At 51.0% G+C, this 15,459-nt stretch overlaps 4 protein-coding genes across 5 annotated transcripts in view; all 4 read left to right on the forward strand.

Moving 5' to 3' along the window:
* CTDNEP1 (CTD nuclear envelope phosphatase 1) overlaps positions 1-4,709 on the forward strand; it is an 8,085-nt gene extending 3,376 nt beyond the window's left edge. Inside the window, exons 2-8 of one of the 2 annotated variants that reach the window (XM_004684680.2) lie at positions 1,881-1,947; positions 2,045-2,163; positions 2,362-2,433; positions 2,797-2,913; positions 3,140-3,251; positions 3,684-3,768; positions 4,062-4,709. In XM_004684680.2, the coding sequence (XP_004684737.1) occupies positions 1,881-1,947; positions 2,045-2,163; positions 2,362-2,433; positions 2,797-2,913; positions 3,140-3,251; positions 3,684-3,768; positions 4,062-4,122 (633 nt within the window). In that variant the 3' untranslated portion in view covers positions 4,123-4,709. The remainder of the gene's footprint in view (positions 1-1,880; positions 1,948-2,044; positions 2,164-2,361; positions 2,434-2,796; positions 2,914-3,139; positions 3,252-3,683; positions 3,769-4,061) is intronic. The other variant, XM_012726489.1, reaches the window with a different exon arrangement.
* A 1,147-nt stretch (positions 4,710-5,856) lies between these two features.
* On the forward strand, positions 5,857-8,062 carry GABARAP (GABA(A) receptor-associated protein). The gene is made up of 4 exons (XM_004684681.2): positions 5,857-6,061; positions 6,588-6,666; positions 6,804-6,922; positions 7,390-8,062. Exons 1-4 carry the CDS (start codon positions 5,972-5,974, stop codon positions 7,453-7,455), a joined length of 354 nt encoding a protein of 117 aa, XP_004684738.1. The 5' UTR covers positions 5,857-5,971; the 3' UTR covers positions 7,456-8,062.
* Positions 8,063-8,740: 678 nt separating this feature from the next.
* PHF23 (PHD finger protein 23) lies at positions 8,741-13,140 on the forward strand. Its single transcript, XM_004684682.1, has 5 exons — positions 8,741-8,994; positions 10,563-10,594; positions 10,739-10,831; positions 11,402-12,239; positions 12,345-13,140. The coding sequence occupies exons 1-5, from the start codon at positions 8,961-8,963 to the stop codon at positions 12,557-12,559; spliced, it is 1,212 nt and encodes a 403-aa protein (XP_004684739.1). The 5' UTR covers positions 8,741-8,960; the 3' UTR covers positions 12,560-13,140.
* Positions 13,141-13,587: 447 nt separating this feature from the next.
* Positions 13,588-15,459, forward strand: part of DVL2 (dishevelled segment polarity protein 2) — an 8,149-nt gene continuing 6,277 nt past the window's right edge. The window contains exon 1 of the mRNA XM_004684684.1: positions 13,588-14,062. Coding sequence (XP_004684741.1) covers positions 13,869-14,062 — 194 coding nt within the window. The 5' untranslated portion in view covers positions 13,588-13,868. The remainder of the gene's footprint in view (positions 14,063-15,459) is intronic.

Genomic DNA, 15,459 nt, shown 5'->3' on the forward strand with positions numbered 1-15,459 from the left:
TGCTGAGGGAAGCAGTGGGCAAGTCAGGAGAGGTCTGCCATACCATGTGGGGCACCTCCCTAGCCAGGAATCGAACTCGTGCTGAAGTGGCTTTAACTTCCTAGTGCTGTGCTTTAGCCCCCTGTGCCACCAGGGAGGGCCCCCTGTTTATTATATCTCTATAAAAATTATATCTTTATTATATCTTTGTAAAACTCAGAGGGGATGCCTAGGTCAAGGAATTTCCAGAAAGCCCTGGTGGTTGTGGTGGTTGACTTATTGATTTCAAGTGATGGCCATTGCTTTGGGTTCAGTCTCTTAGTAGTCTTCCACTCCCTAATTTAAGATGAAGATTGCTCTGGGTGGTCGTAGTTGTAGGTAGGACTATTACTCTAAGACAGAAATTAGGAGCCAAAAAGAATTTGGGGTCAGAGATGCTAAGATGGGTGTGGGGCTAGCTCCTGGGGTTTATATGCTAGTTGACATTCTTTCTGCCTGGCCCTGTTCCAAACATCCCCCTATTTTCCCTAGTACATCAATTTTTTGCTCTGGGTGCAGGGGATAGTGCTATAACGCTACCAGTGTCTAGTTAACTTGCAAAATTGCTCTCCTTCAGGTTGCACTGACCCCACAGCCTTTTGTCTTCTCTTTCAATCTGGTTTCTCCCTTCCACCCCCTTTCTGGCAGATGCTTGGAGCATTCCCTACATGCCCAGCATGTGCAACCCGAGATAGCAGGTCAGGACACCCGAGCTGTTGCAGCCTTCATCATGGCCCAGGGAGAAAAGAAGGGCAGATGCTTTGGGATTAGGGGAAGAAGGCACTTTGGTTTGATAGGTGGGAGATGGGGAGCCTGGTTATGTATGCTAACGCTCAGGCCCTAAGGACAGGCTGAAAAGCATTTGTGCTTAGAAGAGATCAGAGGAGAGAATGGCCAGGCTTTGCATAAAGACCCAAGATATAGAAAGAAATAGGAGCTTCTAGAGCATGCTTGGAGAAGCTGGAAAATTGAAGTGGTGAGGTCCTTGTTCCTTCATTTTTCACTTCACTGCCCTTCACTCTGGTCTTCTGAATATACTGTCAGACTAGCAGGTGGGGCTTTCTAGTTTCTCTGCCTTGTGCTGGGTACCAGGATAATGAGGCTGCTCAGAGGACTGAGGTCCTCTGCAACTTGTGACTTGGCTACTAGAGATAGAAATGGACAGGTGGCTGGTTAAAATAGGCCTAGTGGCCCCCGGCCAGAGGAACTTAGCTGACCTGACAACCTCTGGACTCCCTTATCCTCCATTTCCTTAAGGACCCAAGAACCTTCCCTCCTGACTCTTAACTCTCCAAAGAATTCCATTCTGAGGAATCTGTGGCTCTTAGTTCCCAACTGGAAGTGATGGGAATTATCACAAAGAGTCCTTGGGGTGGAGGTGAGGTGGGTCTTGTGTTTCTTTGTTAAACAAAGCAATATAATATGGGAAAGAAGGCAAGTTCTTGGATTGGGTTGCATGACTACAATTTCCACTTCTTCATTGATTCTATTAGCTGATCAGGCTGCTAAAATGTTCTGGGAACACAGCCATGCTTGAGACAAACCATAATTTCATGGAGTTTTCATTCTAATTGGGGAGGCAAATAATTAAATTAGACTTCCTAGCTGTGTTGCCTTAGATAGGTATTTCATCTCTCCAACCCTGGATTTCCTCATCTTTCAAACAGAGATGATGTTTCCTCATCACTGAAACAGATATTATTATTACGGTGGTTTGAGGGTTAAATAATTTACATGGTGCTAAGTGTTCATGATAAATGTGCAACACATGGTGCATATGTTAAATGTTCAACACGTGCCATCTATTGTCACTGGGGAAGATTTCCTTGTTTTAATCCTAAATGCTTTCTTGCTATTTTTAGGTAATTCAGTATCAAACTGTTCGATATGATATTCTCCCCTTATCTCCCGTGTCCCGGAATCGGCTGGGTGAGTGTGCTGACTGGGAAGACTCCTTTAATGTGAAGTAGGGTTCAAGGGCTGGGCTGGAGGTTGGTTGGTATTACTCCTTCCCATTGTGGTTCAGGCCAGGTGAAGAAGAAGATCCTGGTGCTGGATCTGGATGAAACGCTTATTCACTCCCATCATGATGGGGTCCTGAGGCCCACAGTTCGGCCTGGAACGCCTCCTGACTTCATTCTCAAGGTGTGTGGGGATAAGTGATGAAATAGTTACAGCTGTTATTCTGCTCATACTTGGATCCCCTTTCCCAATCCCAGCGTGTCTTGTCTTCGTCCATGTCCCCTTCACTAGCATCAGCTTGAAGAAAGAAAAGCAGGCAATGGAAGGGTGGGGTGTCTTTCAGGTTTGTGTTGTGGCCAGCCCTTCCCTGTTTTTCTACAGGTGGTAATAGACAAACATCCTGTCCGGTTTTTTGTACATAAGAGGCCTCATGTGGATTTCTTCTTAGAAGTGGTGAGTTTGTGGAAGCTAAAGGGAGCTCTGATGAAGTAGTTTTAAGACTTTTAAATTTAGAGGTTTTGGAGAAGGTAAATAGTAAGGAGAAATGGGTAAGGGCAGTTTTGGAGGGGGGATCTTGTGGCATGGGCAGAGAGTGGCTTTCAGTAATTCGGGTTCATTGTTGTGTTGATATAATTCTAGCACTGTTGTTCTTACACCTGTGACTCTTAAGGTTGATGGTGTCAAAGACTCAGAATTTGTGTCCCCAAAGATACTTGATGTTGCTGAAAGGCGAGACTGGACTCCCAGTGAATTAGACCTGTATTTCTAAATGATTGATCACCTTATCTAACAGCTCTCTTCCCTGATCTATTTCAGGTGAGCCAGTGGTATGAGCTAGTGGTCTTCACAGCAAGTATGGAGATTTATGGCTCTGCTGTGGCAGATAAACTGGACAATAGCAGAAGCATTCTCAAGAGGAGATACTACAGACAGGTAAAGGCTAGGATCCAGGTCTAAGAGTGAGGCTCAGGAGTCAGGCCACCAGGGAGGGACCTGAGTTTCAGGCATCTACCCTGAAATAGTATCTTCTGGGCATGTGGGGAGGTGTTCTGCACAGTCCCCTTTTGTGTGAGTTGGTTGTCATGGGTGTTGTTGGGATTGGGAAAACAACCACAGAGGGTGAGTCTCCTTTTGATGCTGAGCTCACCCTGCCTTCCAGCACTGCACTTTGGAATTGGGCAGCTACATCAAGGACCTCTCTGTGGTCCACAGTGACCTCTCTAGCATTGTGATCCTGGATAACTCCCCAGGGGCCTATAGGAGCCATCCAGGTATGGGGGAAGGTGGTGAGACTGGCATGACCAGAAAGTGGTTCTGAGGATGTATTTTAAATGCATGGAACTGGGATTCCCTGAGTTATTATAGGTTCAGATATAAGTTATTTCTCTTCAATGAGATATCCCCTCCTGTCTCCTCTTGTCTGTTTTATGAATAGGGTTTTTTTATGTCAGGTTTGTTTTAGGTCAGACACAAAGACAGGATAGGATGTTCAGTTAGAAGCTTCATACTAGTATACCATGTGGTGATTAAAATTAAATTTTATTTTGGAGGATAAATCAGGAAGGTCTTAGGTCATTGAGTTGGGGGGTTGTGGGGGAGGTATATATTTTGAAGTAAGGATTCCCCACTTTCAAATAAAAGAAGAACACTCTGTCTCTCTTGAATCATTTGTTTCTTCTCATGTGCATTTTTACCCACCCTAGACAATGCCATCCCCATCAAATCCTGGTTCAGTGACCCCAGTGATACCGCCCTTCTTAACCTGCTCCCGATGCTGGATGCCCTCAGGTAAGGGAAGCAAGACACTTAGATTTTTGAGGAAAGGTGGTGGGGGATCCCAGGAGGGAATAAAAGTTTGTCCTGTTTTACTTACTTCTCTTCCCTTAAGAATATAGCATCTGAACCCAGGTCTTACATTAAGTTTATCACTTTTAGCCATTGGGTTTGGGCAAACAACCTCAGTCTCACCATGTGAAAATGGTGATCATTTCTGTCCCACATCTCCAGTGAGGCTGCCTTACACTAGTGTTGTGAAGACATCAACTATAAGGACTCTACCAATGCAATTATTGTCATCCCAGGTTCACCGCTGATGTTCGTTCTGTGCTGAGTCGAAACCTTCACCAACATAGGCTCTGGTGACAGCTGCTCCCCCTCCACCTGAGTTGGGGTGGGGGGGATAGGGGGGGAAGCCCTCGGGATGCCGTCTGATACCCTGTCCGATGGTGAGGACTGCCTGGGCAGGTTCTGCCCCTCCCACCCCTCTCTGACCTGGGAGCCCTGCACTCTACTTGGAGTCTGGATGGACACATGGGCCAGACTCTGAAGCAGCCTCACTCTAACTTCTTGTTCGAAATCCCTGGAAACCCCAGACTGGGACATAAGCGGAGACCTAGGAGAGCCGAAACAGTGTCTGTGATGGAGACAGGACTGGCCAGAGTGAAAAACAGACATTCGGTAATCCAGGAGACTCAAAGTGAAGCCAAGCCAGCTTTGTTGTGATTTGATTTTTTAAAAACTCTTGTAAAAAACTGATCTAATTCTTCACTCCAAGGGCTGGGCTGTGGGTGGGAAAATGGGATTTTGGGCCACTGGATTTCCCTAAACTTTACTTTTCCCACTTTCCCTTTCTTCCTAGATTCCCTCAGACCTGTAACCAGCTTTCTTTTTTCTTTCCTCTTTTAAACCATGCATTATAACTTTGAAACCAAAGCTGCCCTAGGTCCTTCTCTGGGTGTCTGGGAAATGAAGGGAGGGGGTCTTTGTTCACATCCACCGTGTCCCCTAGGCAGAGGGTGGGCACACTGCTCTTGGACTGGAGGGATAGGGGGAGTGGTGGTGTTGATTTTGTGGATAGGGGGAGTAGTGGTGCAGTGAATGTGAAATCAATGCTTTTGGTGGGAAGGGATCCCCAAAGGGTAACAGCTGTGTGTCCTGAGGGAAAGTGTGGCAGAGCTATAGGACACAGAAGTCTGGATGAAAAGGAAACCTGGATGCCAGAAAAGACATACTGACGGAGAAAAGCTGGTCTTCACAAGGACTAGCTGTGTGGGTAGTGCTCTCAGACGGCCGGCGCCCCAGGTCCTGCAAAGGCCTTCACTCCCGGGGGTAGGATTGGCCTCCCGCCCAGGCGGCCCCGCCTCCCGCCCTGCAGACTCCGCCTCCACAGCACCCTCCTCCCCAGCCGGCTCTACTTCCTCGCACAGCCACGTGATGCTCCGCCCTTCTCTGCGATCACATGATTTCACTTTACAAATGCTGAAAGTGTTCTTCCGCGCTGACGTAGTCCCTACCTTTCGGACCTCCTTTTCTGTCTCTGTTGGTCCACTTATTCCTGGAACTTAAGTGTTCTGTGCCTCTCCGATATACATCTTGTTTCTGCCTTCCGTTATTTCTGGGGACCATCTTCATCTGGGTACTATTTTGTTTTGGTGTCAACGGCCGCTTTCAACGTACCAACACATTCGTGAATAGCTAGCCTTGTAATTATCTGCTTTTTTTCCCCCCTCTACGTTGTTTCCGAAAAGAACTTTTGGAGAACCCAGTCACAAATTACGATTGTCATCTCCCGTTCTCCTACCCCTTTTCATTCCCAGCTTCGTGTGGGGGAATGTCGGGAGATGGGTTATCAGTTATTTTCAACGATAGTAAAAACCAATCACCTTGGTTACGCGGACTGCGTAGCCTACAAGTTGATTCCAAAGCGATTACGCTGACGGCGTTCCGGGGCAGGGGGGTGGGGGGGGCTTCAGTAGGTGTTGCTACGCTAGTGGCGTTAGGGTCACTGCGCTAGCGGCGTAACTTAGCTGGTGGGGCGGACCCTGTTGTTCCGCAGCGGGGCTGGTGAATAGGGAAGTGGCGCAAATCCTTAGATCGCTCCGCCGAATTCGCCCGCGCGTCGCCGCCGCCGCCGCCGCCGCCGCCGCCGCCCCCTCTCCCGGCCCCCCCGGGTTCCCTCAGCCCAACCCGGTTCAGCCCGGTTCCCGGGAGGATGAAGTTCGTGTATAAAGAGGAGCATCCGTTCGAGAAGCGCCGCTCTGAGGGCGAGAAGATCCGAAAGAAATACCCGGACCGGGTCCCGGTGAGGACAGCAGCTAGGGCCGAGGGCGCTGGCACTTGACGCCACAGCCTGATTTGGGTGCGGGACGGGCAGGCTGCCGGTCATGGCGGGGTTGAGAATGAGCTTGAATTTGCTGTCTCTGAGAAAAAGGTGGAAGGAGTGGGGTTGCAGTAGAGGGAAGGGTGACGAGATGTGGTTGGGAAAGATAGACGTTGGTTTTCTTGTGGAAGGGTGTAGAGTTTTGACAGTCTGTTCTTCACATGGTTAATCCTCCAGCTAGGTAGGTTTTCGAGATTAAAGCTCTGGGTCTGCCACGCTGATCAACATAGTTGTTTATTATGACGTCGTATGGAGGAATAGTGTGTATTTAGGAAAGTTTGAGTCAGTGGGGTCAGGAATTCTGGACTCAGGGGTAACACCGCGTGTGCAGAGACAAAGAGAAATGAGTCTGGGGTAGATTTGAGTGCTAGTAATACTGTTTTATTGACAGGTAGAGCTTTGGTGCTGTACACTTCATGTCTCTTAATTTTCATTTTCCCTTCATCAGGTTATAGTAGAAAAGGCCCCCAAAGCTCGGATAGGAGACCTGGACAAGAAAAAATACCTGGTGCCTTCTGATCTCACAGGTAGGTAGCTGACCTGACCCCAGGATTGCTTCCTGTGGGTGGGAGAACATCTGTGGGAAGAGGCCCGGCATAGCAGCTGTTTTTTTTTAAGGCATTTGTGACCTCTGTGACTTTATTGCATCTTGCATCTTTGGCAGTTGGTCAGTTCTACTTCTTGATCCGGAAGCGAATTCATCTCCGAGCTGAGGATGCCTTGTTTTTCTTTGTCAACAATGTCATTCCACCCACCAGTGCCACGATGGGTCAATTATACCAGGTATGGTGACTCGGAAGTAGTGGAGGCTTTGGAAACTAGTTGGAAGAACATGAGGGGAGGAAAGTTTTCAGTAAGCAGTTCTTTGAGTAAACCGACTTGTTTTGCTCTCAATTTTGTCTTTGGTCTTGAAATTTTAGGATAATTTTGGGTTGGGATTTGGATAGGGCAGTGAAAGTAGAGCAAAGGGAGCCATAAGTAAGCTGGAACAACTGTTTTCAGTCAGGACTCTTCCTTCCCTCCCTATTTGAAGGAAGCAGAGAACAGTTTGAAATCTTTTTGTTCAGGGCTGTTGCTAGGAATAATACTACTCAGTTGCTAAGGTTTGGGTCAAGTGAGGGACAGAGTCCAGGCACTGGTTTTGGGTTCTTTAAAAAGATTGTTTTTTGAAGAATATGTCTGGACAGTGGGTGGTTCATGTATCTAAAGTCAGGTGTGCCTAGCATCGTTAATTTCTGCTTTTACCCTAGGAACACCACGAAGAAGACTTCTTTCTATACATTGCCTACAGTGATGAAAGTGTCTACGGTCTGTGAAGCTGCTATCCCTGAGGTGGGGGTCCCATTCTACAGAGAGAAAGGTGGCCCCCTTTCCTTGAAGTACTCCTCTTCAGGCTCAAATATCACCTCCCTTCTTCAGGACCTGCACTTCCTTATGTTTGAGACTCCCTCTTCAGGCCCTCTCCACAGAAGGGCTTATGGGGGAGATGGCATATAGTACCTCTCCTTTCTCCTTTCTCGCCCTTTCTCTACCACTTTTCTCACTCTGCTTTAGATTTCTTGACTGTCAGTCTCTGTCACATCCAGTGATTGTTTTGGTTTCTGTTCCCTTTCTAACTGCCCAAGGGGCTCAGGACCCCAGCAAGCCCTTCCTTTCACTACCTTCTCTTCTGGGTGTAGGTGGAAGGGACTGAAATTGTGGGGGGAAATGGTAGGCACATCAATAAAGAGGAAACCACCAAGCTGAACTGGATTTTGATTTGTGTTGCTGCCCTCACCATTTTGTTTTGTCCTCAGTGGTGGGGAAAGAGGAGGTTGGAGGGATAGTGTTTTTGTTCTGTTCATTTTGGGCTTTATCCCTTGTGCATAAAAAGGGTGCTTTTTTTTGTGGACTATTTTCAATATATCGTTTCATGACACCTCAGTTTCATGTGTGTGTGGTGGGTTATGTAAAAAAAATTTTTTTACTGTGGTTTCCTATGGGGAAAGTTTAAAAGTACCTGCTTTAGATAAACACGTCCAAATTTGTTATTACCGCCTGGATTATTAAGGAAGAGACTTGTGTGGGAGCTGGTAAAAGGACTAGTCCGTGGTTGCACGTAACTTGGTCAGGTTTTGTGCTGTGCCGAGTTAGGGGACCTAGTAATCCAAGGGAGAGAGAACAAGACCGAGAGGAGGGAGCCATTATTATCAGGGGAACTTCATCTCCCAGCAACCACTTTTCCGTCCGGCCGGAAGTGAGGCGGTCCCTTGGGGGGAGAAAGAAGCCGCTGAAGGAGGCAGTATGGTGGCCGAGAGTTCTATTCCCTTCTTTCCCTTCTTTCTTAGTCCCGCCCAGCCTACATTTCCCAGGAGCCTGCGCGCGCTCTTCCGCTCCATGATTTTACTCCCAATCTCCCCGCCACTCCCCGGGGGAGGGGAGCTGTTTACAGCGCCTGCGCCAACCCGTGGCCTGCTGGGAACTGAAGTTCCTAGGGCTCATGCAGTCCCCTTTCCGCTGCTTCCCGACAGACTACAAGCCCCTTGATGCATTGCGCATTAGTGCCCGCGAAGGGTGGGGGTAGAGAGGAGGAGGGAGGGAAGAGAGAAGAGGAGGAGGAGGGAGCAGGCGGCCGGCGACGCGGGGGGAGGGGGCCCGGTCCGGGAGTGCGGGAGGCTGTGGCAAAGGGAGGTGGCGGCAGCGGCTAGCGGACTCGAGTCACCACCGGGTCGAAGCAGACATCTCTGTGGAGCCAGGCAGTAGGAGCCCCGAGCACCGGAGGCGGCACCGGGATCCCCGACTCAGGGGAGGGGGCGCCGGACCGGGAGGAGGGGAGGGGGCGATGCTGGAAGCCATGGCGGAGCCCAGTCCCGAAGGTGAGCTCTCGACCGGCACGGAGCACTGAGCCGGCGGGGGGCGGCTGAGGAATCAATTGGCAAACTTGGAGGTCGAGCCCCAGAGCTCAGCAGGGGAGTGCGGGGAGGGGGTCGGGGCCTGCCCCTGGAGGTGGGAACGCAATGAGTTGAGAGACCTTGGAGAAAGAGGAGTGGGGATTTGGTCTGGGGGTAGTTGGAGATCAGACAGTGTGTGGAGGGGGGGGAGGGTGAGGGAGTGGAAGCTGGAAACCCGGAGCCTCAGAGGTTGGGAGCAGAAAGGGCCTTCGGCAGGTTGGGGCCCTGGAACTGGGAGGTTAGGGGAATCTGGGGACCGGAGAGTTGTTGAAGAGAGAGGGTATGGAAGAGGACTGAGTGAAGAGTCCGGTAGTTCGCCGAGGTGGGGGAGTTTGTGGCGGTGGTGCCGGAGCTCCCGGTAGTTGTCGCTGGAGATAGCCCGGTGATTGTTGGAGGGGTGGGCAGATAGTTATGGGGAAAAGAGGGGGTCTGGGTATTGTCTGCGGTGGAGGGGCTTGTACCGGGCTAGTTGTGGGGACAGCCGGGAAGCGCGGAGAGCCGGGTAGTTGTAGGGGCGGTGGGGCGGGGTGGGGGTGGGGGGTTAAGACCGGCGAGTTGCTGGGAGCCGGGGTGCTGGGGGGGAGAGGGAGGAACAGTCAGGTTGGTCGGCGGGGGTTAGAGCCTGGGAGTTGCCGGGGCTAAGGGGGGCAGCAGCGGGGTTTCTGTTGAAGGAGGGAGTAGCTGACTGAGGGGGGGGGTCTGGAGTTTAGGGGTCCGTAGCCTAGTGACTTGGTGGTGAGTAGAGGGGGGAGCGGCGGCCGGAGAGCTCGGAACTGGGCCCGGGGGCCCGGCGGGGAGCCCGAGAAGCTCGAGACGGGGAGGGGCCAAAGCCCCGGATGGGGGCGGAGGGACGGCGAAATTGTGGGGAGCGCGGTGTGGGGGGGGGCAGGTGGGGCCGTGTCCGGGTTAGAGCTCTCTGGCCTGTTCCGGACGCGAAGTGGCGTTGGATGTGTGTGCCCGCCTGTGTTTAGGGTGGGGGTGAGGGGCGCGTCGGGCCTCGTGCTCGAGGAGAAGGGGCCGGAGGGCGGGGAGCGGTTCAGCGTGGTCATTCTGGACCCTGGGGCCAGGCCGGCGGCGTGTGCGGACTCTGAGGGCCCGAGGCGGTAGAGCTCAGTCGGTAGGAACTCGGGGTACTAGGCGCGTGGTTAGGAACGGCAGGCGGCAGCTCGAGCTCTGTCCTGGGAGCGGTATGGCGGGGTGGGGCGCTGAGAGATTCAAGTAGACGAGTCTAGAGAAACCGTGAGTTGGGGGGGCGGGGCGCCAGGCGTCCAGTGGGGGGAAGGGGTGCGCTATAGGAGACCTGAGAGGGCGCCGCGCCCAGACTCCGCCCCTCTCTGGGCGGAAGGGGGGTGCTGGGGCCGGTTCGGCACAGCTGGGGGCCTGGTGGTTTGGACCTGAGAGGAAGGTTTCACTTGGGACCTCCAAGGGTCAACGGTAGGGTTTTACACTCGGTGTTTTCCAGTGCCTTAACTCAGCTTTTATTGCTTTCACAGATCCACCTCCGACCCTTAAGCCAGAAACTCAGGTGAGGTTTTTACCTTTGCAGCCTAGTTGCAGGATCCCCATTACTCCCCCCTCCCCCACCTTTTTCAGATTTTTAACTTCTGTGACTGTGCTTTTGGAAATACCATTCTTAAACTCCGTGTAATGTAGGTTTCCTTCTTTTCAGCCACCAGAGAAAAGACGGAGAACAATTGAGGATTTCAACAAATTCTGCAGTTTTGTCTTGGCATATGCTGGTTATATACCCCCCAGCAAAGAGGTAGGGATGGGAGGGCAGCTGATTTGAGGTCAGTGTCCCAGGACTACAGAGGGACTGTGGAGTATATTAGTCTGTATCTGTAGGAGAAGCCCACCAGATGGAAACCTGCATGAAGAAATTGGAAACCTGTGGGCTGTGATGGGAAAATTAGTATCTGGGTAGGGGTTGGGGATGGGGATAATAGAGATAAATGGCTTGAAATGGCTTGAGCAGCAGTGGATGGTCTTCAGTGGGGTGTTGTTAATGGGAGGTGCTTTTGGATAAAATTGAGGTAGCTAAAAATGGTAACAAAAGAGTTGTGCAGAAATAGTTAAAGAAATATGACTGATCTGGGAGATACAGTGTTACAAATACTATGGGCAGGAGAGGTGGGGAGATAGCTGGAATTTAAAAGCAGAGGAAATAACCTCTAGAGGAAATGATGGAGTGGGGATCAGTTTTTGAGCAAGAATTGATTGTTTTGACACAATATTAAGGGTAGGTCTAGTCTCTGGCTTTCCAGCTGGGTTGGTATGGAGGCCAAGATGACAAAGGGCCCCTTGCTGAACCTGGTCTCTTCCCCTCTTTAAGGAAAGTGACTGGCCAGCTTCTGGCTCCAGCTCTCCATTGCGAGGTGAGAGTGCGGCAGACAGTGATGGCTGGGACTCAGCCCCCTCAGATCTCCGAACTATCCAGACCTTTGTTAAGAAAGCAAAGTCATCCAAGAGAAGGGCAGCTCAAGCAGGTCCCACCCAGCCAGGACCCCCGAGATCCACTTTCTCACGTCTGCAGGCCCCTGATAGTGCCACTCTACTTGAGAAGATGAAGCTCAAAGACTCTCTCTTTGATTTAGATGGGCCTAAAATGGCATCTCCACTCTCCCCCACTTCCCTGACACATGCCTCGCGGCCTCCTGCTGCTCTCACCCCAGTGCCCCTTTCCCAGGGGGACCTCTCCCAGCCGCCTCGAAAGAAGGACCGAAAGAACCGAAAGTTGGGGCCAGGAGGGGGGGCTGGCTTTGGGGTGCTTCGGAGGCCTCGGCCAACCGCTGGCGATGGGGAAAAGAGGTCTCGAATCAAGAAGAGCAAGAAGCGGAAGTTGAAAAAGGCAGATCGGGGGGATAGACTCCCACCTCCTGGGCCTCCCCGAGCACCCCCCAGTGATACAGACTCTGAAGAGGAGGAGGAGGAAGAAGAGGAGGAAGAGGAGGAAGAGATAGCAGCAATGGTAGGGGGTGAAGCCCCAGCCCCTGTGTTGCCAGCTCCCCCTGAGGCTCCTAGGCCCCCTGCCACAGTACACTCTGAAGGAGCCCCTCCCACTGACAGTGAAAGTAAGGAGGTGGGCAGCACTGAAACAAGCCAAGATGGAGATGCCAGCTCCAGTGAAGGCGAGATGCGGGTCATGGATGAGGACATCATGGTAGAATCAGGTGAGAAGTTTGGGCTCGCCCAGGGACAGCTGGGACAATGGAATTGAGGGTATGGGGGGATCCAAGAGCTTAGGCAGAATACCAAACAAATCTTTTATTCCCTAGGTGATGACTCATGGGATCTGATCACGTGTTACTGCCGAAAGCCCTTTGCAGGGCGGCCCATGATTGAGTGCAGCCTCTGTGGGACGTGGATCCACCTCTCCTGTGCTAAGATCAAGAAGACCAATGTCCCTGACTTCTTTTACTGCCAGAAATGCAAGGAACTGCGACCAGAAGCCCGGCGGTTAGGGGGGCCTCCCAAATCCGGAGAACCCTGACATTGCCATCTCTAGGCTGGAACTTCCAAATGACAATATGATTTGGGAATTGAGCCTCAGGGTCCTCAGCCTATCCCCTGGAGCTTGGATTTTGTCCCACTTCGAGGCAGGAAATCCCAAGGGAGACTTGTTTGGAAATGAGTGTCATGTTCCTATCCTAATTTTCCTTCCCAGCTTGTGGACCTGAAGTTGGACCCATTACAATTGGGGGAGTGAGGCTGTCTGGGTCTGAGACAGTTAATCTCTGTCTCTGGATCTGCCACTTCGTTTTCTGGGCCCGGGTTGGGATTTGGATGGAACGGGACAATTGTCTATAAAACTCTAGTGTAAATATAGCACTCCCTCCCCTCATCTTTTCTCACTCCCCATTTATTCTACACCGGTTGTATTTTTAATTTTGGACTTCCCTTTTTTGGCATGGCAGCTCAGGTGGAATACCAACCAGAGCATGGCCAAGGGAGGAAGGAAAACAGAAAGGTGATGATTCTCTCACCTCTGGTTTTTAATAACATTGGCCAGCTGTTTGTACAGACAGCCTGCGTGTTGTAAATAAATCAGAGTGGGCTTTTTTGTGTTTATAACCCTCACTGACTGTCCTGTTTGGGAGAAGCTGGCAGAAGACTGGCATGCGTCAGGGCTAAAACCCTAAAACCCACCACTCAACAGTCAGAACTGAAAATGACCAGCTTTGCCCCTTTCCCACCCACCCTATGCCCCCACCTTGCTCAAGTGCAGAACCCCCACCCCGTAAGCATGCTCCAAGGGATCAGAGTTGCTTGGCGCTCTGAGTTGGGAGCTAAGTGTGGGAATCGGTTGCCCCTTAGGAACTGAGGACAGCATAGGGAGGGTACATGGGGGTGGGAAAGACGAGTGGGGGACACATTTGGGGGCGGGCCCGTTGAGGGTAGGGAGACAGTTGCTGAAAGCACCTATCACGTGGTGGGTGTTGGGCGGGACTGGGGGTCACGTGATATGGGGCAAGACACGTGACCGGGGCGTTACGAGACGAGCCAGACGGGCTAGGTTAGGTCACGTGGTATGGGGAGAGATGGGCGGGGCACTGAAGGCGCTAGCGACGTCGGCGGCGCTGGCGCGCGGCGGTCGGAGTCCGCGGATTTGGGTCCTCTACACGGCCCGCCCCCCGCCGCCGCCACCCCGCTGACCCCTGCCTTCTTCTCCGTCGCACTTCTCTCGGCTTTGGGTCGGTCCTGTCGGCCCTAGCGCGTTGGTTTGCGGGTGTGCGCAGGCGCGAGGGGGCGATTAGCCCGGCTGGGTGGGCGGCAGAGCCCGGGAGCGCGCGGGCGAAACCATGGCGGGCAGCGGCGCGGGGGGCGGTGGTGTCGGGGAGACGAAGGTGATTTATCACCTGGATGAAGAAGAGACTCCTTACCTGGTGAAAATCCCCGTGCCCGCCGAGCGCATCACCCTTGGCGATTTCAAGAGCGTCCTGCAGCGGCCCGCGGGCGCTAAGTACTTTTTCAAGTCTATGGATCAGGATTTCGGGTGAGCGCGAGGCCTAGACTGGGAACGATGGGGGCTTTACTGCAGTAGATTAGCCAATATTGTTGAACATAGGCCTTCTCTGGGCCATACTGGGATTTTTTGGCTTTAATGGAGCAGATTCTACTGTAGATTGGATATCCCAGGACGAACAAGGTTATGCTTGGACAGATTGAGGCAAACAGCGGTAGGGGACTGGCTTTGACTACCCTAAATCAGATTAGCGAGGATTAGGCTATATGGGAACAGAACGGTGCACTCCGACTTGTTTGGGGGTATTCTGTTCTCTGGTAGCTTAGTACATTCTGAGCAGTCCCGTAGTACATAGACAACGTAGGACTATTCTCTAATTTTCCTAGTGTAGATTGGACTATATTGGGGCAACTTGGAACATTCTGGCTTGTACTGGGACTGTCAGAATTGTTTAGGGATATTTTAGTTTGCCCCAGTGCACAATGCTCCAAGTCGGCCCTGGAATAGATTAGGGTATTCTGGGGAAACTTGGATCATTCTAATCTCGGCTGGGTTGTATTGGTTTTTTATTGGTGCTTAGATTTTATTGGGACGCACCATGCAGGAGCAGATAGATTTGTTAGGGTCTTTGCTAGTATAGAAAGATATATTGGGGTATTCTATCTGTATTAATCAGACAGCTGCGTGTAGAGATATTCTGGACTGTCTAGAATAGATGGGGCTCTGCTGGGATGATTTGGGAAATTCTGGACTAGACTGGGACTGTAAATAATGAAGACTATTATTGTTGGAAGCCTTTGGGAGTGAACCCTCTGTGTCCTCAACCTCAACTCTTCTGGAAAGCAGACTGGATTAGATTGAGTGCTAGAAGAGCTAGAAGTCTGGGCTTTACATAGAAAGATTGTTGCAACAGGATGGCTCTTCTTGAGTTACTTTAGTTCCCTTGGAACTAAATTTAATTTACTCTATTTGTCAAGCTTTGTAATCTTGGGCCATTGATTTAACTTTTTTGTACCTTGATTGCATATGTGAAATGGAGATAGTAAGAGTGAAATTCTTGGCACAGGTGCAAGAATATAATAAATTAATGGTGAATGATAATTGTCAGTGTGAGGTTGACTAACCATAAACTAGGTCATAATTGATACAAAATAGATTAAGTTGACTGACTGGGGTATGCTGAGATTGGATTATGTTGGAAAGATTTATAGGGACTGGGTTTTGTTGTCAGCTTGATAACAAGTGGGATTAAGTTGGCCTCGACCCAGGCTCCAGGCTCCGAGAATCATTAGGGTTAATCAGACGTGTGTGTGTGTGTGTGAGAAAGAGAGAGAGAGAGAGAGAGAGAGAGAGAGGGCAGACAGACAATGAGACTGTCTCTTCAGGGTTGATATTCTTATAGTTCTGTGTGTGTGTGTGTGTGTGTG

This window comes from Condylura cristata, unplaced genomic scaffold, assembly GCF_000260355.1.
Source record: "Condylura cristata isolate star-nosed mole 26May11 unplaced genomic scaffold, ConCri1.0 scaffold00017, whole genome shotgun sequence".
NCBI classification, from domain to species: Eukaryota; Metazoa; Chordata; class Mammalia; order Eulipotyphla; family Talpidae; genus Condylura; species Condylura cristata.

Bases quoted from the DNA above. Each gene is read 5' to 3' on its own strand.
- GABARAP (XM_004684681.2), top strand. From the start codon at position 5,972: ATGAAGTTCGTGTATAAAGAGGAGCATCCGTTCGAGAAGCGCCGCTCT. The intron at 6,062-6,587 runs GTGAGGACAGCA...TCCCTTCATCAG, and splicing joins AATACCCGGACCGGGTCCCG to GTTATAGTAGAAAAGGCCCC. The intron at 6,667-6,803 runs GTAGGTAGCTGA...CATCTTTGGCAG, and splicing joins GGTGCCTTCTGATCTCACAG to TTGGTCAGTTCTACTTCTTG.
- PHF23 (XM_004684682.1), top strand. From the start codon at position 8,961: ATGCTGGAAGCCATGGCGGAGCCCAGTCCCGAAG. The intron at 8,995-10,562 runs GTGAGCTCTCGA...TTGCTTTCACAG, and splicing joins GGCGGAGCCCAGTCCCGAAG to ATCCACCTCCGACCCTTAAG. The intron at 10,595-10,738 runs GTGAGGTTTTTA...CCTTCTTTTCAG, and splicing joins CCCTTAAGCCAGAAACTCAG to CCACCAGAGAAAAGACGGAG.